This window comes from Cyclopterus lumpus, chromosome 19, assembly GCF_009769545.1.
Source record: "Cyclopterus lumpus isolate fCycLum1 chromosome 19, fCycLum1.pri, whole genome shotgun sequence".
Lineage (NCBI taxonomy): Eukaryota > Metazoa > Chordata > Actinopteri > Perciformes > Cyclopteridae > Cyclopterus > Cyclopterus lumpus.
Window position 1 is genome coordinate 16,126,499 of NC_046984.1, and position 23,308 is coordinate 16,149,806.

The following is a 23,308-nucleotide window of genomic DNA, read 5'->3' on the forward strand; positions in this document are numbered from 1 at the left end:
CTCTACACTCTGGTCTTGGACTCTCTACACTCTGGTCTTGGTCTCTCTACACTCTGGTCTTGGTCTCTCTACACTCTGGTCTTGGTCTCTCTACACTCTGGTCTTGGTCTCTCTACACTCTGATCTTGGACTCTCTACACTCTGGTCTTGGACTCTCTACACTCTGGTCTTGGTCTCTCTACACTCTGGTCTTGGACTCTCTACACTCTGGTCTTGGACTCTCTACACTCTGGTCTCGGACCTACACTCTGGTCTTGGACTCTACACTCTGGTCTTGGACTCTCTACACTCTGGTCTTGGACTCTCTACACTCTGGTCTTGGACCTACACTCTGGTCTTGGACTCTCTACACTCTGGTCTTGGTCTCTCTACACTCTGGTCTTGGACCTACACTCTGGTCTTGGTCTCTCTACATTCTGATCTTGGACTCTCTACACTCTGGTCTTGGACTCTCTACACTCTGGTCTTGGACTCTCTACACTCTGGTCTCGGACCTACACTCTGGTCTTGGACTCTACACTCTGGTCTTGGACTCTCTACACTCTGGTCTTGGACTCTCTACACTCTGGTCTTGGACCTGCACTCTGGTCTTGGACTCTCTACACTCTGGTCTTGGACCTGCACTCTGGTCTTGGACTCTCTACACTCTGGTCTTGGTCTCTCTACACTCTGGTCTTGGTCTCTCTACACTGTGGTCTTGGTCTGGACTCTGGTCTTGGACTCTCTACACTCTGGTCTTGGTCTCTCTACACTCTGGTCTTGGTCTGGACTCTGGTCTTGGACTCTCTACACTCTGGTCTTGGACTCTCTACACTATGGTCTTGGTCTGGACTCTGGTCTTGGACTCTCTACACTCTGGTCTTGGACTCTCTACACTCTGGTCTTGGACTCTCTACACTCTGGTCTTGGACCTGCACTCTGGTCTTGGACTCTCTACACTCTGGTCTTGGTCTCTCTACACTCTGGTCTTGGTCTCTCTACACTCTGATCTTGGACTCTCTACACTCTGGTCTTGGACTCTCTACATTCTGGTCTTGGACTCTCTACACTCTGATCTTGGACTCTCTACACTCTGGTCTTGGACTCTCTACACTCTGGTCTTGGTCTCTCTACACTCTGGTCTTGGACTCTCTACACTCTGGTCTTGGACTCTCTACACTCTGGTCTTGGTCTGGACTCTGGTCTTGGACTCTCTACACTCTGGTCTTGGTCTCTCTACACTCTGGTCTTGGTCTCTCTACACTCTGGTCTTGGACTCTCTACACTCTGATCTTGGACTCTCTACACTCTGGTCTTGGACTCTCTACACTCTGGTCTTGGACCTGCACTCTGGTCTTGGACTCTCTACACTCTGGTCTTGGTCTCTCTACACTCTGGTCTTGGTCTGGACTCTGGTCTTGGACTCTCTACACTCTGGTCTTGGTCTCTCTACACTCTGGTCTTGGACTCTCTACACTCTGGTCTTGGACTCTCTACACTCTGGTCTTGGTCTCTCTACACTCTGGTCTTGGTCTCTCTACACTCTGGTCTTGGACTCTCTCCACTCTGGTCTTGGACTCTCTACACTCTGGTCTTGGTCTCTCTACACTCTGGTCTTGGACTCTCTCCACTCTGGTCTTGGACTCTCTACACTCTGGTCTTGGTCTCTCTACACTCTGGTCTTGGACTCTCTACACTCTGGTCTTGGTCTGGACTCTGGTCTTAGACTCTCTACACTCTGGTCTTGGACTCTCTACACTCTGGTCTTGGTCTCTCTACACTCTGGTCTTGGACCTACACTCTGGTCTTGGACCTACACTCTGGTCTTGGTCTGGACTCTGGTCTTGGTTCAGGTGGTCTTTACCACAACACAACAACGTTAGTTTCAACTTTTCTCGTATCTTTGCCAGAGAAGGGAAACGACTCTTCTGGTGTAACTGCAAATAAATCATAAACACCTTGAACGTGACAAGAAGCCTCAACTACACTGCTTTAAATATATAAATATATATATATATAAATATATATTCACCATGTATTCTTTTATTCGCTAAGATCTTATCCTTAAAAAGTAACTTGTTCGTCTCCCAGAAGGCCGAGCGGTGACGTGAAAGCATGAAGCGGCACAAACTCGGGAGGAACTTTTCATTTAATTCTTCTTCTTCTTTTTTAACAAGTGGCCTGAACGCAACTCGTCCTCTGATCCCGTGTTGCTCCAGTGGGAGTTTAGATTAACGCCGGACACTCTTCTGTCTCACCCCTCCTCACCCCTCCTCCTCCCACCTCCTCCTCCCACCTCCTCCTACATGCTCTGGACTTTCTCACTGCAAGCCAGGTATTTTTAGCCGTGACATAATGCCCTCTCTCTATCTCCCTCTCTCTCTCTCTCTCTCTCTCTCTCTCTCTCTCTCGCTCACACACAGACTGTCCCTCCCCCTCACCTCCTCTCCTCCCTTGCCCCCATCCCTCTCTCCCTATAGCTTCCAGGGCTACAGTGCTAGCTGCAACAGTAAGTGAGGTGCTCAGGTTTCACTCTTTCAGCTGCAGGGGCTGAGAAAACATGGCCGTGGAGGAGGCAGCAGACTATTTGGCAGAAGTAAGTCTCTAATGTCTGTTTACTGTAAAGTCACGGCGCTCTCTGACTGTAAACAGACTCCTCTCTCTCTTTCTCCATCTCTCTCTCTCTCTCTCTCTGCTACGTTGCATTAACGCTAACAAGATTTAAGGGGGTAATTTACAGCCGGTGGGATTAAGGGATGTGGTGGCCGGTCGTCACCGGTCCCGGAGATGTTGTCGCGGATGAGTGCGGGACGTTGAAAGGTTGGAGGGGTCGTTGATGGGACGACAACACCGCTGCACCACTCTGCTGCAGTCTGCGTGGATGTGTGTGTGTGTGTGTGTGTGTGTGTGTGTGTGTGTGTGTGTTGAAAGCGTCGGCCTGTGTTTCTTACCTGCTTCACTTGTGATTTAATACCCACCCGTATGTGTGAGTCTAGTGCACATGTGTGTATACGTGTGTCATGTGTTGCAGACTGATGTGACTGGAAGCACCTGACCTTGGAGGCAGCTGCATGCTCTGTGTGTGCGTGTGTGTGTTTGTGTTGAAATAAGGGATCAAAGAGCCAAAAAAAGCTTAATAATTAGACGAAGAAGAGAGAGAGAGGTTGAGGTTTTGTTCATTTCCTCGTTCATTTAGCTCCACGGTGTGAAGGAGAACGACAGACCTTCACGAGCCCCCAAAAAGTGTCCCTGAACCTGATATGTGATACACAATATACGGCAGCTCACCGCAGGACCCCGAGCTGCATTGTAATGATGCTCAACTCAAGATTTTAACATTTGTTAATTTGCTCGTGCGCTTTTAGTGTTAAAACAACAACAAATAAGTTTGTTTTTTTTGCCTTCCAGTAAAAACAGGTGTTTCTGAATGGCTGCCGGCGTCCCCGTTGGTCTTTTGGGAGCAGCTCCCGTGTTGGAATGTGTGTGTGTGTGTGTGTGTGTGTGTGTGTGTGTGTGTGTGTGTGTGTGTGTGACCGTGTTCTGGAAAGAGAGCGACCGTAGCATTCTTTGAATATCTCTGGTGGATAAATAAAGTTACACTGGAACGACGGGACGTCTCCGCTGCGACGAACGCGATCCTTTACGCGACTGATCTGGAGTCTGTTGGTGTTTTCAAAGTCCTCCACCAGATTCCATGCAGCAACCAAAAAAAAAGACCACGTTTTTTTAATAGAGGGCTTTTTTTTCTCACAGATGCATAATTAAAAACATTAGAGGAGAGAAGATATAACCTCAAAAGTCATCGGTTACAAGACTTTTACGTGTCTTGTTTTGTTTCTTTGAGTTTATTTTTTTGCCTTTTTGTTCACGTTTCAAACTCCAAATCAAACCCATCGGATATTTTCAGATCAATTCATTCTCACGTTATTTTATTGATTAATCGCCTCAATGTTCGGTCTAAAATAAGTGACAGACGGTGAAAATTGACGTCTTCATATTGCTTGTTTTTGTCCGTCTAAAACCTGAAAATAATAGTTTACTGAATATTTTTTGACTGGATCCAAACGATTGATCGATCCTCGTTTACACAGCTGCCCTCTAATCAATTAATTATTGTTTCAGCTTTAATATAGACATCATAGATATGTGAACAACTGCATTCCTGGCTCACACAAACCGATGTGGCACCGGCCCCAGAGCCGGAGAAACCTGAGAGGCACGATGATGATGATGAGGGTGATGATGATAATTATGGTGATGAGGGAGGAAGAGTTGACGCCAGGAATTTAAGCAGAAAGACACTTTAATTGATTCTATGTCTGCAGTCGAAGGGCTTCCATGGGACTCGTGCAAGTGTGTGTGGGTACACGTGTGTGTGTGCACGTACACGTGTGTGTGTGTGTGCACGTGTACTGTACATGTGTGCTCTCTCTGTCGATGTGTTCAAATGTCATCTTGTAAAATGTAAATACTGTTTGAAGGAGTTCACTGCAATATAAAATAGATATTCGAGGGGGAATTATGCCCTATTTTTTTACCTCTTTACTTCCTAACGCTTATAATACATCTTTAAAACTATACTGATTAAATTTATAAACAATAAATACAATCTTTTATTTCCTAATCATTTGAGTTGTGTGTTTTATACAAATAAACCACGATGGACGACTCAAACTAAGTACAAATATAATATTTTGAACACTGACAGTGGTGAAGTAATATAATATAATAATATAGTAATAGTAGTCCCCTAATACCTTCACAGTGACCTGGTCCTTTTTTTATAAATATAAATAATATTTGAAAAGACATTTGTCAGAAGAGAACTTTTTAAACTGAATAAATAATGTTGCGTAATCGCTAAATATTGTGTGCAGTCTTATATTTTATTTTGATAAATATTCAGACGCCTATCCAATTGTATCTGCGATTTATTTGGATTTTATGTGACTTTAAATACCAACAGAAAAAGAACTTTGATATGCTCCATTGTTTTAATCTGATAGTTTGCATCTGTTTTTGGAACTAGTTTTTAGAAACAACCGTTAAAGAGGAAACAGACTTATTATTATCCTTATGTCTGTCATCATATCTCATTTATAAATCCATGTCGGTTGTGGTATGTAAGGCCTTCTGGCTGCCAAGTTTAAATAAACTGTGAAGCGCTCGGCTGGCTCTCTGGTCTGAGGACTTTCTTATGGCGTGACGCTTTGAAGTGGAACTCTGATAATGCTCTGAGTTATGAGCAGCTGAGCCTGGTGCCACTGTGAACTTAAAAGGCTTGGCATTGTGCCTTCAGACCGCTCTCAGGGTTCTGCACTGTGCCTTCAGACCGCTCTCTGGGTTCTACACTGTGCCTTCAGACCGCTCTCAGGGTTCTGCACTGTGCCTTCAGACCGCTCTCAGGGTTCTGCACTGTGCCTTCAGACCGCTCTCAGGGTTCTGCACTGTGCCTTCAGACCGCTCTCTGGGTTCTACACTGTGCCTTCAGACCGCTCTCAGGGTTCTGCACTGTGCCTTCAGACCGCTCTCAGGGTTCTACACTGTGCCTTCAGACCGCTCTCAGGGTTCTGCACTGTGCCTTCAGACCGCTCTCAGGGTTCTACACTGTGCCTTCAGACCGCTCTCAGGGTTCTGCACTGTGCCTTGAGACAATAAGCTGTGAAAAATATTGCATTCATATGTTTTTTCTAATTGATTTCTCAGCCTAGTCTATCTTTTTTAAGTTATTTTGCTAAACAGTAGAGATATTACTCCAGAATTTGCATGAGAATTATCACGTTTGCATTTTGAGGCACTTTCCTGCTGTGATTTGTGGAAGTTCATGTGCGAGGTCGGACCGAAAAATGAGGAGGAAGTGATGCAACACGACTCAGAAACACTAGCAAAAACATCAACGATAACAGTAATGATACATTGTATTCAAGAAAACAGTAAGTGTGATGTCATGGCGTCCGGTAGGCCCCCCCCCCCCCCCCCCCACTGAGTGCATGCTGACACCATAAACTCATTGTGTGCTCATGTGTGGCGATGAACTCCGATAAGATCCTTTTCACTGACGGGGAAGTGAGCTCATCCGTCGGCTTTAGGCAACAATCCGTCTGCGACAACAAGCCGGGTACCGCCTCCCGGGGAACCGGGTACCGCCTCCCGGGGAACCCACAGGGATGCGTCACGGCAAGCGGACAAAGACAAAGTCTATTTAACATAACTTTGTTGGAGGAAAATAATGCTTTAATATTGCCTTCCGTTTTAAGCACACACATATATATACATATATATATATATATACATTTTTGTGCGTTATTTTAACACGTCTGCATGAAATATTTTATGTTTTTAACTGTCTGATCTCCTCGTCAGAAGTTAAAATAGTCGTAAAGAGAGAATAAATAAGACATTCCTAAATTACTAAGCAGTGAAAGTAAATTTAAAAAAAACAATAAACTATCATTTGGGGTTCATGATTTGGATATTTGTGATGTTGTGATGTGACGATGCTTCACTTCAATGTTCAAAACGTGCATTTATAATTATATTTGGGCTTTTATTCAGCTTTTATTACAGCTTCTGACTAATGCGTTTCCAAAATAATAGAATGAGCTCTGAGTAATTCATGGTATTTATTAAATTGCTGTTTTTGGAATACTACACGCTTGTTTGTGCCTGTGTTGAGACTTCCACCCGTTGTTGTTGTTGTTGTTGTTGTTTTCTGATGTGCATCTGTGTCCCCGTCCTCCTGCAGACGGATGTGAACGCCTGTTATCTGCGATCCGCTCGGGCCGGGAACCTCGAGAAGGCTCTGGACTACCTGAAGAATGGAGTCGACATCAACATCTGCAACCAGGTGAGATACGGAGTCGCGTGCATGTCATAGAAATATATGTTACAGGTCTTTTAAAAGCTCATTTACCCCCAAAATATAAGACGTGTATAATATATCCCAAAATATGTGGCTAAATACTTGGCTTTCATATCATATTAAAGCTCTAAACTCAGCCGAATGTGGAGAATTAAGTCATATTTTGGCTAAATTATTACATGAGTGGTGAAGCAGGACCGAAGACAATTACAGTAATATTATATTATATTACAGTAATATTATATTATATTATAGTATTATTATACACATGATTACAAATATAAACCAGCACTAATTAATAAAGATCAACATAAGCCATGGTATTTTTGAACGGTCATAAACTAACGCAGAAAAAAACTTGTTTTCACTCCTCTGTCCTGCAGTGCATGCTGGGAAATGTGTCGAAACACTTTTTTTCTTCTCCACAGTAACACCGGGCTAAAAATAGACCGAATAGACCTGTAAACACACGGCTAACCGTTTAGGTAAACACATTGTTTATTTACAGCCTGTCATTGTTTGTTTTGGGGAGTGTTGTGCCCAAAAGGTTTGGATGAAAGATGAAGCGTTACTAAGGAAACGGCAAAGAGAACCCTCAGATATTTAAGGGAAGTTATAAGATGTGTTCAGGGTTCAATGTCTGGATTATAAAATATCTCTCTCCTCTCTCTCTCTGTCTCTCTCTCGCTCTATGTCTCTCTCTCTCTCTCTCTCCCTCTCCCTCCCTCCCTCAATCTGTCTCTCTCTCCCTCCCCCCCCTCTCTCTCTCTCCCCCCTCTACCTCTCTCTCTCTCCCTCCCCCCCTCTCTCTCTCTCCCCCCTCTACCTCTCTCTCTCCCTCCCTCCCTCCCTCAATCTCTCTCTCCCTCCCTCCCTCTCTCTCTCTCCCTCTCCCTCCTCCTCCCCCCTCTCTCTCTCTCCCCCCTCTACCTCTCTCTCCTCCCTCCCTCCCTCCCCCTCTCTCACTCCCTCAATCTCTATCCCTCTCTCCCTCCCTCTCCCTCTCTCCCTCCCTCTCTCCCTCTCCCTCTCCCTCTCCCTCTCCCTCTCCCTCTCCCTCTCCCTCCCTCCCTCCCTCCCTCTCTCTCTCTCTCTCTCTCTCTCTCTCTCCCTCCCTCTCTCTCTCTCCCTCCCTCCCTCTCTCCCTCTCCCTCTCCCTCTCCCTCTCCCTCTCCCTCCCTCCCTCCCTCTCTCTCTCTCTCTCTCTCCCTCCCTCCCTCTCTCTCTCTCTCTCTCCCTCCCTCCCTCTCTCCAGAACGGTCTGAATGCTCTCCATCTGGCCTCCAAGGAGGGCCATGTGGAGGTGGTGGCGGAGCTCATCAAGCACGGCGCCAACGTGGACGCTGCAACCAAGGTGTGTGCAGGAGTCACACACACACACACACACACGCACACACACACACGCTGTGGTTTTGCCTCGTCAGCGCCCTCACCAAAGTCACTTTGGGATGAAGGAGACTAAGTCGTCGACTGTGTGTGTGTGTGTGTGTGTGTGTGTGTGTGTGTGTGTGTGATATGTGACGTCACAAGGAAGCTTAATTACATTTTTAGTAATTAGGCAAAATTCCTCTAATTTACTGAAGCGCTTTAATTTTATTATTATTTTATTTACTTCCTGTGGCGACTGGAGCTCGGCGGTTCGTCCTCGAACCAAAAGTTAAAGTTAGAGGTCAGAGGTCATGTTTGGACCTGAATGTAAACGAGGATCATGATCTACGTTTTCACTTCCTGTTTGGTGGAAAACCACAGACGGCTGCTCCAGATGTGTTGACGTGGGACGTTTGTGATGAACTGAAGGAGGAAGTGTTGAGAACCTTCTCCTGAAGTTCAATACACTCTTAAAACCTTTATTTACATTTTTATTTACTTTATTTAAGGAGGTCTTCTTCTATTCCTCCTCCGTCTTCTTCTATTCCTCCTCCGTGTTCTTTTTGTTCTTGTTCTTCTCCTCCTCCCTCTCCTTCTTGTTTTTCTCCTTGTTCTTGGTTTCCTTCTTCTTTTTCTTCTTCTTCTCCGACTTTCCTTCTTGTTCTTCTTCTTCTTCTCCTACTTTCCTTCTTCGTCTTCTTCTTGTTCTCTGTTCTTCTTCTTCTTCTTCTTCTCCGGCTTTCCTTCTTGTTCTTGTTCTTCTTCTTGTTCTTGTTCTTCTTCTTCTCCTTGTTCTTGTTCTTCTTCTTCTTCTTCTTCTTCTTCTTCTTCTTCTTCTTCTTCTTCTTCTTCTTCTTCTTGTTCTTGTTCTTGTTCTTCTTCTTCTTCTTCTTCTTCTTCTCCGGCTTTCCTTCTTGTTCTTCTTGTTCTTCTTCTCCGGCTTTCCTTCTTCTTCTTCTTCTCCTTGTTCTTGTTCTCTGTCTTCTTCTTCTTCTTCTTCTTCTTCTTCTTCTTCTTCTTCTCTGTCTCCTTGTCCTTCTTCTTTTCTGATGGTTTCTCTGTCCCGTCACCCCAAATATTGAGATTCATGTTTCTCGTTCACATGTTTTTACATCAACAGCTGATTAAAGACTCCTTGTCAGCCGTAGATTCTGCACTTGAGCATCTTAAGAGCGTAAAGAGGTGAAGAAAGTGGAGCAATTAGCCACTAAATAGAGTGGAGTGGAATATATATATATATAAACTTTATAGAGGGTATTATGTGTTATTATGCAACAGTTTTAAGTGTACATAAACACGTCGACTGCTACAGTTGAAGCTCCAGTTCGGTGCAGCACATTTAGGACTCCGGCATGTACAGTAATCCTCAACACTTTGTTTCCTTCACTAGGGAGCTTCCTGCCGTTATCTCTCTAACAGGAAGTGACATCATTTATTTATCATTCGTGTCCTTTTTATATATACGGAAGAATCTAAAATGTTACGTAATCTGTATTTTGTGTGTGTGTGTGTGTGTGTGTGTGTTTTAAAGCTGACGCAGGCGCCTCATTAAACAGCGATGCGGTAAAACATCGTTATAATTCATGCGCGTCAATAAAACGGACGCTTCCTGCCGTCTATACCAACATTAAATTAAAACTAAAAAAAACTAAAGTAGAAGTGTGTTGTACCCTACATCTTAAAAAAACAACATGCAGTTTCAAAGTAATATCAAAAATATATTTATAGCACAACTTACTATCTTTTTTTTTTTAGGGATAATTATTTTTTTTGAACACATGCTGCTATAATTTTGGGGCTTTTAGAGGCTGAAAACAGGAAGAATGTGGCCCCCAGTTGTGCCGCTTATAGATCTTTACTATTTAGTATATTAACACCAATACAAGTATGCATAATTAGTTATTAGCACTTCCTGTTTGCAGTGTATTAATTAATGTAGCAGGCAAATATCGCAGGAATACTTTGATGCAGAAGTAAACGTGAGAATTCTCAGGCAGAGGAGAACAGTTGGAGATTAAATTAAAACATGTGCGTCATATCTGTGCGTGAAGTTGTGACTCTGTTGCGATTTCGGGGATTCCTGTTTCGCACGCGTTGAAAACGATACAAAAAAGTCTAAAAGGCGTTTCCTGTTTCCCAAAGCAGAAAGGAAACACGGCCCTGCACATCGCCTCCCTCGCTGGGCAGACGGACGTGGTGAAGGAGCTCGTCACCCACAGCGCCAACGTCAATGCACAGTCTCAGGTGAGACACACACACACACACACACACACACACACACACACATACCACGTCATCGTTTTTTTAGAAATCCATGTGTGAGTGTGTGTGTGTGCGTTCATGCAGATGAATGCGCATACAGCTATTTTACACAGTGTGCGGGTGCTGTGTCAGCAGCTCTGCAGTGCTTCCTGGCCCACATTTCAATAGTCACACACACACACACACACACACACTGCTCTTGTCACCACAGCAACTATAATAATGTTAACTGAGAGGAATAAAAATTTATTTTTTATTGATGATATTATTATTAGTAGTAGTCATTTTTTTGGGATAGGCCTTTTGACCTTTTGCCCTTTTTTCTTACCTCACTCTCGCTTCACGGTGTCACTCTGCCCGCTGTGGTCAGATTATGAAAGTGTATTAATAATAATTAGGGGCCCGACATATTTAAAGAGCATTTGACCTCACAAAAATAAAGCGGCATAAACATCTATTCATATTTAGTTGGTTTTTTTCCCCGCTAAAAAACACCTGGCGGGCCAAAAGGAAGCTTACGGCGGACCGACTTTCGGCCGCGAGCCCCACGTTGGGCAACCCTGAACTAAACAGATGAGATATAACGAGTTAACTAGTAAAATGCTGGTTGCTGCATGTTTTTTTTTTTTTTTTTTATAGCTTGAGGATAATGCTAGGCTAGCTGTTTCCCCCCGCTTCCAGTGTTTATGCTAAGCTAACAGTCGTCCGCCTCTAGCCTCATCTTTGCTGTGTTGTTGTATCTAAACTATTCTTATTGGCTTATTGTTTCTGCAAATTAAAGCTTCAGATTGTCGCTGCTCAGAAAAAAGCGTTAAAGTAAAATTATTGACGAGGTCGCTAATCTGCAGTTTTATATTTATTTAGTTATTTTTTATTTCCACTGTGTCTCCTTCGTCATCGCTGCATTTTGACTGTGAAGTTTAAACAAAAATGTTTGGTGCAGTGACACCAGAATAAATACACAGAAAGGGAGGGAGGAGGAGGAGGAGGAGGAGGAGGAGGAGGAGGAGGAGGAGGAGGAGGAGGAGGAGGAAGAGGAAGAGGAAGAGGAAGAGTAGGATGAGTAGGAGGAGGAAGAGGAACAGGAGGAAGAGGAACAGGAGGATGAGGAGGGAGTAGGAAGAGGAGGAAGGAGGAAGAGGAAGAGGAGGGAGGAGGAAGAGAAGGAAGGAGGAGGAGGAGGAGGAGGAGGAATGAGGAGGAGGAATGAGGAGGAGGAAGAGGAAGAGGGGGAGGAAGGAGGAAGAGGAGGAGGGAGGAGAGAGGAGGAAGAGGAAGAGGAGGAGGAGTAGGAGGAGGAGGAGGAAGAGGAGGAGGAGGATGAGGAGGGAGTAGGAAGAGGAGGAAGGAGGAAGAGGAGGGAGGAGGAAGAGAAGGAAGGAGGAGGAGGAGGAAGAGGAGGAGGAGGAGGAGGGAGGAGGAATGAGGAGGAGGAGGGAGGAAGAGGAGGAGGAAGAGGAGGAAGAGGAGGAATGAGGAGGAGGAGGAGGAGGAGGAGAGGCTTTTTTTGCTTGTTGAAGTGATTTTTTTTTGGATCATCGTGTTTCCATGGAGATCTGGCCTTGTTCTAGTGTCTCACACACACACACACACACACACACACACACACACACACACACACGCACACACTTCACCCTTTATCTCCGTGGTATCAGGTGTGAGGAATGAGTGGAGGTGACGGTGCGTCTCCTGGTTTCTCTCGAGGTCGAGGGAGATCTGAACCTCAGTGATGAAGCACATTTTCTTTTTAACCCATTTTATAGTCAATATTGCCATAAAGCAGCTTATTGATTTTTTAAAACTTTGCCCACGACGCTGACTTATTGATGACATGCATCATTTGCATTCTTAGTTTTTTATTTGACATTTTATTTTAAATATTTTATACCATTTTATCTAATATATATATATATATATATATATATATATATATATATATATATATATATATATTTGGTACATTCTTCAAAGTACAAATGAAAAGTTATTTACTATTTGATTTCATAATAATAATAATAATAATACGTATAAATGTATATTTATTTATATATTTATACATAGAATAATTGTAATAATAATCTTTCCCTGTTGTGTTTACTTTTCTGAAGTCTAATTTCTTATCTTCATTTTTTTAAACATAGTTTTTTTTAACCTTTTGAGAAAGCTAATACAGAAGCATATGAAATACAAACATTAGGCATGTTAAATAAAAACAAAACAAACAAACGTTGGAAACCGTATCTTCTAATTGTGAATTAAAGAAAACCTTTTGGTCATACTTATGAATGAATTCTCCCTTAAAGACATCAGGACCGTGACTTCCGGTCTGATCCAGTTCTGTCTTCTCTCCTCCAGAATGGCTTCACTCCGCTCTACATGGCGGCGCAGGAGAACCACATGGACGTGGTGCAGTTCCTGCTGGACCGCGGCTCCAGTCAGAGCATCGCCACGGAGGTAAAGGAACCGGTCCTCCTTCTTCACTTAGTCCATCACTTAGTCCATCACTTAGTCCATCACTTAGTCCTCCCTTCTTCACTTAGTCCATCACTTAGTCCATCACTTAGTCCATCACTTAGTCCTCCCTTCTTCACTTAGTCCATCACTTAGTCCATCACTTAGTCCTCCCTTCTTCACTTAGTCCATCACTTAGTCCTCCCTTCTTCACTTAGTCCATCACTTAGTCCTCCCTTCTTCACTTAGTCCATCACTTAGTCCTCCCTTCTTCACTTAGTCCATCACTTAGTCCATCACTTAGTCCATCACTTAGTCCTCCCTTCTTCACTTAGTCCATCACTTAGTCCATCACTTAGTCCTCCCTTCTTCACTTAGTCCATCACTTAGTCCATCACTTCTTCACTTAGTCCATCACTTAGTCCATCACTTCTTCACTTAGTCCATCACTTAGTCTATCATTTAGTCCTCCCTTCTTCACTTAGTCCATCACTTAGTCCATCACTTAGTCCATCACTTAGTCCATCACTTAGTCCTCCCTTCTTCACTTAGTCCATCACTTAGTCCATCACTTCTTCACTTAGTCCATCACTTAGTCCATCACTTCTTCACTTAGTCCATCACTTAGTCTATCATTTAGTCCTCCCTTCTTCACTTAGTCCATCACTTAGTCCATCACTTAGTCCATCACTTAGTCCATCACTTAGTCCTCCCTTCTTCACTTAGTCCATCACTTAGTCCATCCTTCTTCACTTAATCCATCACTTAGTCCATCACTTAGTCCTCCCTTCTTCACTTAGTCCATCACTTAGTCCTCCCTTCTTCACTTAGTCCATCACTTAGTCCTCCCTTCTTCACTTAGTCCATCACTTAGTCCTTCCTTTTTCACTTAGTCCATCACTTAGTCCATCACTTAGTCCTCCCTTCTTCACTTAGTCCATCACTTAGTCCTCCCTTCTTCACTTAGTCCATCACTTAGTCCATCCTTCTTCACTATATATACATCACAAATATACTTTAAAATTCAGCATTTGGTTGGGGACTATTTTCAGTGGCGGATTAACATACATCTGCTCTAGGGTGTGTGTGTGTGCGTGTGTGTGTGTGTGTGTGTGTGTGTGTGTGTGTGTGTTTTCCCTCATCTTTCCTTTCAACTCTCTTTGTTTCTCCTCCTCCATCATTCCTCCTTTTGTCTACTTCCTTCTCCTCCCCACCACGTCTCGCTGTCCTCCTCCTCTTCCTTCTCCTCCTCTTCCTCTTCCTCCTCTTCCTCTTCCTCTTCCTCCTCCCGTCAGCAGCTCCTTCAGCAGGTGACACGAGTGAATTATTCATGTGGGGAAAATACACACATCCATGTTTGGAGCGACTCGCAGTGTTTTAATAATTCATGTTTAACCATTTCAGCAAAACGTGACGCAGATAAAAAATAATTTTCTTTACAAATAAATATCTTCAGTCTGCATTTTCATCTTTTTTAATTGCAGGTATTATATTTTAGCTCTACAAAACAAACTGTAACAAAAATATAGTGACGGTATTGACATGTTTTTTTTACGATGTGATGCTAACTGCAGCATGAAGGTCATCGATCTATTCATCTAATTATGATTAACGACCTCGCGAGGATTGTTTTGTTTATTTTAGCTTTTGTTTTGCGTGATTTAACTATTTTTTTAGAGCGTGTGCCTTTTTCCTGAATCCATAGCAGATAAAAACAGCGGCGTAGTCCTCTGGGATGGCAGTTAATATATATATATATATATAAATATGATGCATATGAGCACGTTTGTGTGGATCTGATCGTGTGTGTGTGTGTGTGTGTGTGTTTGTTTGTTTGTGTTCTCGCCTGCACAGTCTTGTGTGTGCGTGATCTCCGAGGAGAGCTTCTGCTTTGATGTGTGGGCGTAGCGATGCTGCGGAGTTGGTTTTCATCCTGCAGACAGCCGGCGTCCTGCGTACACACACACACACACACACACACACACACACACACACATACAAATCTTTCCCTTTCTTTGATGATTTATAGACGCCGCTGCCGGTCTCTCGTGTGTGTGTGTGTGTGTGAATGGAGACGTTGGCAGGAGCACTTGAACTCTCTTTTCGGAGCATTAAAAGCCTAAATTGACAAAGTGCTCCACGAACGTTGATTATCTGTGTTCACACGGGACACGAACAGCGGTCTCCTGGGTGAAGGTCCGGTGTTTTTAGATCCACTCCCGGCTCACTCTCACGTGGATTTCACATACAAATCAATCACATGGGACTTATAGGAAAATATGCCTTTTTTTAATAGCTCCAATATGTCCCACGTGATCTCTCTCTCTCCAGAAGATATTTTGTAAATGTGTACATTTTAAATCGTATGCATTTGGTCCCCAGGACGGCTTCACTCCGCTGGCGGTGGCGTTGCAGCAGGGCCACGACCAGGTGGTTTCCCTGCTGCTGGAAAACGACACCAAGGGGAAGGTCCGCCTCCCGGCGCTGCACATCGCCGCGCGGAAGGACGACACCAAGGCGGCCGCGCTCCTCCTCCAGAGCGACCACAACGCCGACGTGGAGTCCAAGGTACGCGCTGCCGGAGGGGGGTGTGGTTTTGGTTTATCGAGCTGCAGGTGTGTTTCCTTTTTGTGATGATGAGGTTGAGCAAAAGGAAGCGATTTGGTGCCTTGACAGACATTTATTTATTTTATTTTTTATGATCTCAGAGAATATTGAAGGTCTTTTTCTCATAATTGTGTGTGTTTTTTTTTTTTTTTACCATTTTAATCTCGGACACAATCCAACTTTTTATTTTCGTAATATTACCCAGCTCCCCCGGCACCGTAGTCGTTTTTTGGTTACAATGGACAATAATAAGCCGTCGTACCTAAAACGTTCAGCCATGTAACGATATCTTTATAAAAAATATAAACTTCTTTGTCCTTTAACAAACAAAAATCAACAAAAAAGATCAAAACAAAACTAGCCTCATGATCCGATAAGTGAATTATGGAGGCAAATAAGTTTTTCCTTTAGTGTGTAAGAGTTAGCGCTATGCTACATGCATATAAATATAGACGTGTATATATTACATACAAATCGCTTCTCTTTGCTCAACCTCATCCCACCACAGACGGCACCGTTAAACGTTACGTGAGCCGCAGAGTCTCAAGTATATTTAATATATATATATTTGATAAGAAACACTAGTAATACACTATATTCTTAGTGTTTCTAATCACAGAAACGACGTTAAAGAAAATGTGTGTATGTGTCTTTAAGGACCTTCCCCTCGTTCAGAGGCCATCCTTCCCCTTATCACACAACTTCAGGGGCGACTAAGGAGTCCTGACGGCGGCCCGCGTTACCACGGTTACCGTGGCGCCTGTGGTGCGACGACGTAACCTAACGACGTTGCTCTTTGACAAAAAAACAGCCACGCACTTTAAACGTGCAAACTTTAATACTTTTAGCTCTTTTTTTTTGGTTTTACTGGTAAATTCATTGATTTATTAACAATTTACGTGCACGCTGCAGAATAAATAGCGCATCGCGAGGGAGGGGCTCGGTCACCATCACCCGGTTGCGTGTTCCTCTCATTATGTTCTCATGTATCCATCCCACAGCGTGGTGCAACTGTGGTGTTGGTGTTGTTGTGGTGCACTAACCGCCCCATTCTCTCCTCCTCCTCGTTTCCTTCTTGTTTCCCTACCGCTTCCCTTCTCCCCTTTTGCCTTCTAGATGATGGTGAATAGAACAACAGAGGTACCTCTTCTCTTCTCTCCTTCCTCTCTCCTTCCTCTCTCCCGTCTCCTCGTTCCCTCACGGTCACCATTGCAAAGCCAAAAGCTTTCCGTCTGCTAGCATGAAGGACGCTAACAGCTGAATCCATGAATGCTTTTTCGCTTCGTCTTCTCACCACCTGCTGTGTTTCTAACCCTCGTCGCAGGTCCACTGTGCCGAGCGCGCATCCATTCGAGATGAATAACGGAAGAGTTGCTTCCGGTAGATCGAGAGATTTTTGAAGCTCCCTAGTACATTTCCACGGCTGTATTTCCACCTATAAAGTCCACCGCCACCACGACACGCTGGAATACTTTTAATCTCAAAAGGACTGGAATCAATAGGGGAATGAAAACAACGAGATAAATATCACCCGACATGAATTAGTGCTGAGGAAATGTAATCACTTGCATTTAAATGAGCATTGAATGTCACATGAAAAGCTACTTCAATCCAATTTCCCGAGGTTATAACTTTTTGTACACGAGGGTCATTTCCTGATTTAGTGTGTAGAATATATTCTGCATCCATCAATGAAACCACCTGCTGGATATCGGTAACCTTTCAGTCAGGCTGCAGTGGATGACGTCGATGTACGCCCAGTCGTTAAATGTGATTTATAAGCAATTAATTTGCATCAAAATACATTTTTACATATTTTTATTTGTTTTTCTGAGCTTTCGCATTGCGAGTAAAGGCGTCAAGCAGCATCCTTTTCAGCCTGAACTAAGGCAGCCTATCAGATCCACTTCCTCTGTTCCTACCTTTCACAATAAAAGCCCGACGTATACACACCGTATGTCCAGGAGCTGAGTTTCACCTCCCGCAGACGCTGCTCTGCAGGAATCTGCAGGAATCTACTCACTTTTTATTTTAAAAAAAAAATCCTTTTAATGTCTCTTGAACAGTTCAAGAACTTACATTTGGTAAAATTGGGTTTTGAATGATTTCTTTTGGTGTTCTTTTTTATGCCAGACAATAGCTGGCATGTGTGCAGAAGATTTAACCCTCATCCTCCAGGTGTTCGTCTTCATCTGCTGCAAACGTACATGTCTTTGGCACGTTGTATTAATAACGCTTGTTACAGAAGATACAATGCACAGTATTTCATCCCTTTTCCTTCCATGACTTCCCCCTTTTGTCCGTCCACAGTTAGAAACCTTTTCCTACTAGAAAAACGTTCTTTTTTCTGCTCCGCGATCCGCTCGACAGATTATCGATGCTGTAAATTGAAGTCCGGATCGAGTTGAATTCAATTTGGCTGCATGCATGTGACCTCTGAACAACTGCAGGGCGGAAGTGATAGTAATGGATTTAGTTGAGCTTTTAGCATGCCAATAGATTTTTAGCTAATTGCATTTATTTATCCTTTTAACAGACGTGATCCAGAAATTGTGCTGAATATCCTTTTGAGGAAATGCTAATTACTGTCACTGAGCCCGGGAAGCTGGTCCATCAGATTGATCAATACATGATTTGACCCTGATTACATAATCAATACATGGTGCATGCGGACTTTTACTGTTTGTTGCTTTGGAAAAAAAAAACTTTTTTCATAAACTCAGACTAAACACTAAGATTATCTGAACAAGTTAATAATTTATGTTTTGGATGATTTGCATGAATCAAAGTTGGTTACTTTGACGTGTTACAGTTATATAAAGATTTCTATAAACTTTTTTTTATTTTTTATAACTAGATTGTCCTATTAAATCTAGATAACTAATGCAGAAGCACGCTCACCTGCATGTCTTTTTTGTATTTCCTTTCAAATTTAAATAATTTTTTTTGCATGGTTTTCATTTGACAGGAGCTTTAATTAATGTGCTTTTTATTTTGCTTATTACTGCGATTCCATCCACTCCCCCGGACCCGAACAATGTCACCGCGACACGAGAGAAGTGTCCGCTGTTTAATATCCCATCACGCCTTCACTGCTCATGAAGAAATGTGTTTTTGTTTCTTTTACTCCCTCTTTTTTATTAAAAATGAATTATGTTTCTGTCTCTCGTCCCTCTTCAGAGCGGGTTCACTCCTCTCCATATCGCGGCTCACTACGGCAACATCAACGTAGCAACGCTCCTCATGAACAGAGGGGCGGCTGTGGACTTCAAGGCGAGGGTGGGTACACACACACACACACACACACGCGCACGCACGCACGCACGCACACACGCACGCACGCACACACACGCGCTCTCTTCAATTTCTTTTGAAGTGAGTGCTGCTGCAAACACTCATTCCGAGACTCTCATATGAGGGCCGGCCAATATGTGCGTGCATGCTTGTGTGTGTGTGTGTGTGTGTGTGTGTAGGAATCCAACATGGAGTGCGGTCATGTAATCCTGCAGCTGTGCGTGTCGCTCTGCAGCTACGAGCCCCTATAGACTGTAATATAGACTGTAATATAGACTGTAATGGATGCTGGTTTCATGGGCGTGTCTCAAAATAATCCGTCCAAGTAAAAGCAGAAACCAGAGTGGAGGAAAATGCTCTAAAGGAACTTTTGATTGGTTATGAAACTCAATTTAATTTTCATATGATCTTCATAAGTCAACAAGACTATAAAGAGAGAAGATGGTCTATTTCTAAAGCGTTATTCTCAGACCCAGATCGTCAACCTGCAGTCGGAGCTCCTCTTCCTCCTCCTCCTCCTACTCCTCCTCCTCCTCCTACAGGAGCAGAGCTGTCAGACCCTGCTGCAGTAAAACTTTGAGTTGTTTTGCTCAGAAACACTACCGCCTTTGTCCACACGGAGCGCCAGAATCAACACAAACCGAAAGTTCCTCCTCGTAGCTTTAAATGGAGTAAAAGTATTCAGTATAAAATATAAAACGTAGAATAACAACCAGCCAAATGCTTTAACATTTACTCTACACAACTGTGCAGATTATTGTTTTTATAACGACGTTACTTTAAAAGACAAGAAGAAATGATGACATAGTTAACGGAGAGTGTAAAACACTCCACAGGGAGACGTGTCTTATTAAAACCTCCTCCTCCTCCAGTTTAACCCTTTAGAAAGACCCCCCGAGGGCAAAGAAAGACAGCAAGAAACGATTAAACTACAGCTGTCGCTGCTGGACCGGTTACACCCCCCTAGAGGGGGATGTTTATCCATTTTCCTCCTGCGATGGCAAATAAAGATTCTTTTTTCTCTAGTCGAGTGTGCAAATGATGTTGAGTGTGTTTCAAAAATGCTGCAGGCAGAGACGAGCTCGTCTGATACGGCTTCACGGTTCATCTAAATGCACCTTTTTTTTAACGCACCTGAATTATCATTTCGCCGCCACTTGACAATTATGTGAAATCTCCTTTTTCTCTTTGCGGCCGAACGGCTTGAAAACGATGCTCTTCTTTCTCCTTTTTTTGTTTTTGTTTAAAGAACGACATCACGCCGCTGCACGTAGCATCCAAGCGTGGGAACGGCAACATGGTGCGACTGCTGCTGGAGAGAGGCGCCAAGATAGATGCCCGCACCAAAGTACGTACACAAAAAGGTCTCGGTGACAAACAACGAGGATGCTGTGCACTATCCTCTCATATGGGCGTGTCATAATGCAGCTGTAAAGTCAGTGTGGTTATGGCTGTAATGTTTACCTCCATGCATGACCTTTATTGATACTCCTTTATCGTGGAGGTACGCAGGTTTTTCTCCAAGAGCTCGATTGTTGTTGTTTTGCCCCCCCCCCCCCCCCCCCCCCCCCCCCCAGGACGGTCTGACGCCTCTCCACTGTGGAGCCAGGAGCGGTCACGAGCAGGTGGTGGAGATGCTGCTGGACCGAGGAGCTCCGATACTGTCCAAGACGAAGGTAACCTCCTCCTCCTCCTCCTCCTCCTCCTCCTCCTCCTCCTCCTCCTCCTGTCTTTACTTCCTCAAAACCTCCTTTGCGTATTGACACCCCCCCCCCCCCCCCCTCCCCCCCCTCCAGAACGGCTTGTCTCCGCTCCACATGGCGACGCAGGGCGACCACCTCAACTGCGTCCAGCTGCTGCTGCACCACGAGGTGCCCGTGGACGACGTGACCAACGACTACCTGACGGCGCTGCACGTGGCCGCCCACTGCGGCCACTACAAGGTGGCGAAGGTCATCGTGGACAAGAAGGCCAACCCCAACGCCAAGGCACTGGTGAGGACGCGAGGGGGCTGGATCCTCCGTGGTTGTGCAGTGTGGGAGGGAACGGGAGGAAGGTGCATGTGTATATTATATATTATATCTATTTATATGTAAAAGGAGAGAGACGTACCCGTTAAGAGGGGTTTAAGTTTATAAACCGGCACAGAAAGGTGGCGGGTGCATTCATTTATTTGACATAAAACATCATTTTGTGGCCTACGACACTGTTAGAAATGGTGATAATTTAAGTGTTTTTCCTGACTTTTTGTGGTTTTTAAGGGATTAACTGAGGGTTTTTTTGTGGTTTATAAGGGATACATTTTTGTACATTTTGAACCCACTATGTCAAGTGAACAAAACAAAACAAATCATATTTTTAGACGGTAGTTTGGCACGATAAGTAATATATTTAGTTCTCATTAGAACTAATAGTTAAATAACACTTTTATTATGACGGCGCTCATAGAGGACAGATTTAATAAGTGTGTATCTCTCTGTGTGTATTTACCGTGTTTTGCTGAAGCCTTTAAAGACGTTTAATATGAACTTTTAACGCAAATATGACGTAAAACTAGCTGCACATTAACGGAGTATATCGTAAAAGGACTTTAAAGAAGAAAGTGAACATGAATATGAATCGTACTATGAAACTACTTCCTTTCTTCCTCGTGTCTGTTTGTTTACAACAAATAAGAGAGAACTTGAACGTAAGATGAAGGAAATGAATGAAGGAGACAAACGAGGAGACTACAAAGGAGGCTCGGCGTAAAGACGACCATCTCCGTCCTGTAATGGGAGAAGTCTGGGTGTGGTTAGACTGGGACTTTACAGCCAGAGAGAATGAGAAGGAAAATGAAGTCATCGAGGCAGGAACCTCAAAGGGGGGGGGGGGGGGGGGGGGGGTTAAAGTACAGTATCTATTTCAGTGCAGCATACTTTTTTTTCTTTTACTTTTACAGTCGAGTCAATTATTTCCACACATGCTCGTCTGGTTTGCATGCAGAGCGGTGAGGAGAGAGTGAAAGAAAGGGAGGAGGAGGAGGAGTAGGAGGTGGGGGGGGGGGGGGGGGGGGGGGAGGAGGAGGAGGAGGAGGAGGAGGAGGGGGGGGGGGGGGAGGAGGAGGAGTGAAGGAGGCTTTGTACTGTGTTTTCCATCCACCGTTCCAAACTTATCTTCCGCTCAGACCTGCAGAGAAACGCACACACACAGTTTTCTTCGGGGACTATTTTTGTACTCTTTCATATTTGTGTGTGTGTGTGTGTGTGTGTGTGTGTGTGTGTGTGTGTAGAATGGTTTCACCCCCCTGCACATCGCCTGTAAGAAGAACAGAGTCAAGGTGATGGAGCTTCTTCTCAAGCATGGAGCGTCGATACAGGCGGTCACTGAGGTTGGCGTGTGTGTGTGTGTGTGTGTGTGTGTGTGTGTGTGTGTGTGTGTGTGTGTGTGTGTGTACATCGCTTGTGTACTTTAAGTTCATGCCTCATTTAAAATACTGCACACACTCTCCCGACCTGCCGAGTATTTCTTAACCTCTTTTAAATCGAGGGCTCCTGAGTTCACGAAGTTTCTAGAATACATATTTATTTTTCTTCTTGAATTCACTTCTAAGATTCGTTAAGTTCTCGAAATAAGTTGAAATAATCTAACTAGCCTCTTGAAAAGACTCAATAAGTTTAATATTAACAACGACTACCGCTGTGCAGCCCGAAACATGTGGAGTTTAAAATCAGCTACAATGGAATTAACTCGACACGTTAATATGAACAATCATGTAGTATTATAATGTAATAATGTGAAAATGGTCCTTCCAGTCCAGTTTAGCTTGTGATCTGGTAGCTAGAGAGTACTCTCATGTACCAGGTGTAGTTTATGTATAAATAATGAGACGCTGGTTCGATTCCCGGCTCCTTTCTATGTCAAGTGTCCTTGCAGAAGACACTTAAACCATAAAATTGCCCTCTAATTTATGTATTTTTAGTCCTGACGGGCAGGCGGCCCCATCAAAAGTATGAATGTTTGTGAAAGGGTCAATGACGGGATGTTGGTCGCACTTTAATATCATTTTGTTTCCCTCCAGTCCGGTCTGACGCCGATCCACGTCGCGGCGTTCATGGGACACGACAACATCGTGCACCAGCTGATCAACCACGGCGCTTCGCCCAACACGAGCAACGTGGTGAGTCGAAGAGCTTTAAAACCGCTTTAAAGACGTCTCAGAGGGCCAAGTTGTGCTTTTTGTACTTATATATATATATATATATATATATATATATATATATATATATATATATATATATATAATGATGTATCATTCACTTTAAAAGCCTGTTCAGCAGCAGGCAGACAGTCAGAGACCAGCTTGTTGAACATAATGGAGCGTTTAGCAGCGAAGAAGTTAAAGAAAGAAATGGTGGAGACCAAAAATGGAGCAAAAAGAGAGGGAATGTTGCACTTAAATTCACCAGGTGGCCACAAACATGAATCCAAATTATTGTCTTTTAA

At 43.8% G+C, this 23,308-nt stretch overlaps 1 protein-coding gene across 6 annotated transcripts in view; it reads left to right on the top strand.

Annotated features, from left to right (window-relative positions):
* LOC117748933 (ankyrin-3-like) overlaps positions 1-23,308 on the top strand; it is a 123,948-nt gene that overhangs the window by 43,351 nt on the left and 57,289 nt on the right. For 4 of the 6 annotated variants that reach the window (XM_034559081.1, XM_034559085.1, XM_034559083.1 and 1 more), the window contains exons 2-12: positions 6,725-6,826; positions 8,097-8,195; positions 10,352-10,453; positions 12,827-12,925; positions 15,305-15,490; positions 18,710-18,808; positions 20,073-20,171; positions 20,401-20,499; positions 20,620-20,817; positions 22,095-22,193; positions 22,884-22,982. In XM_034559081.1, coding sequence (XP_034414972.1) covers positions 6,725-6,826; positions 8,097-8,195; positions 10,352-10,453; positions 12,827-12,925; positions 15,305-15,490; positions 18,710-18,808; positions 20,073-20,171; positions 20,401-20,499; positions 20,620-20,817; positions 22,095-22,193; positions 22,884-22,982 — 1,281 coding nt within the window. The remainder of the gene's footprint in view (positions 1-6,724; positions 6,827-8,096; positions 8,196-10,351; positions 10,454-12,826; positions 12,926-15,304; positions 15,491-18,709; positions 18,809-20,072; positions 20,172-20,400; positions 20,500-20,619; positions 20,818-22,094; positions 22,194-22,883; positions 22,983-23,308) is intronic. The other 2 variants (XM_034559084.1, XM_034559086.1) reach the window with 1 other exon arrangement.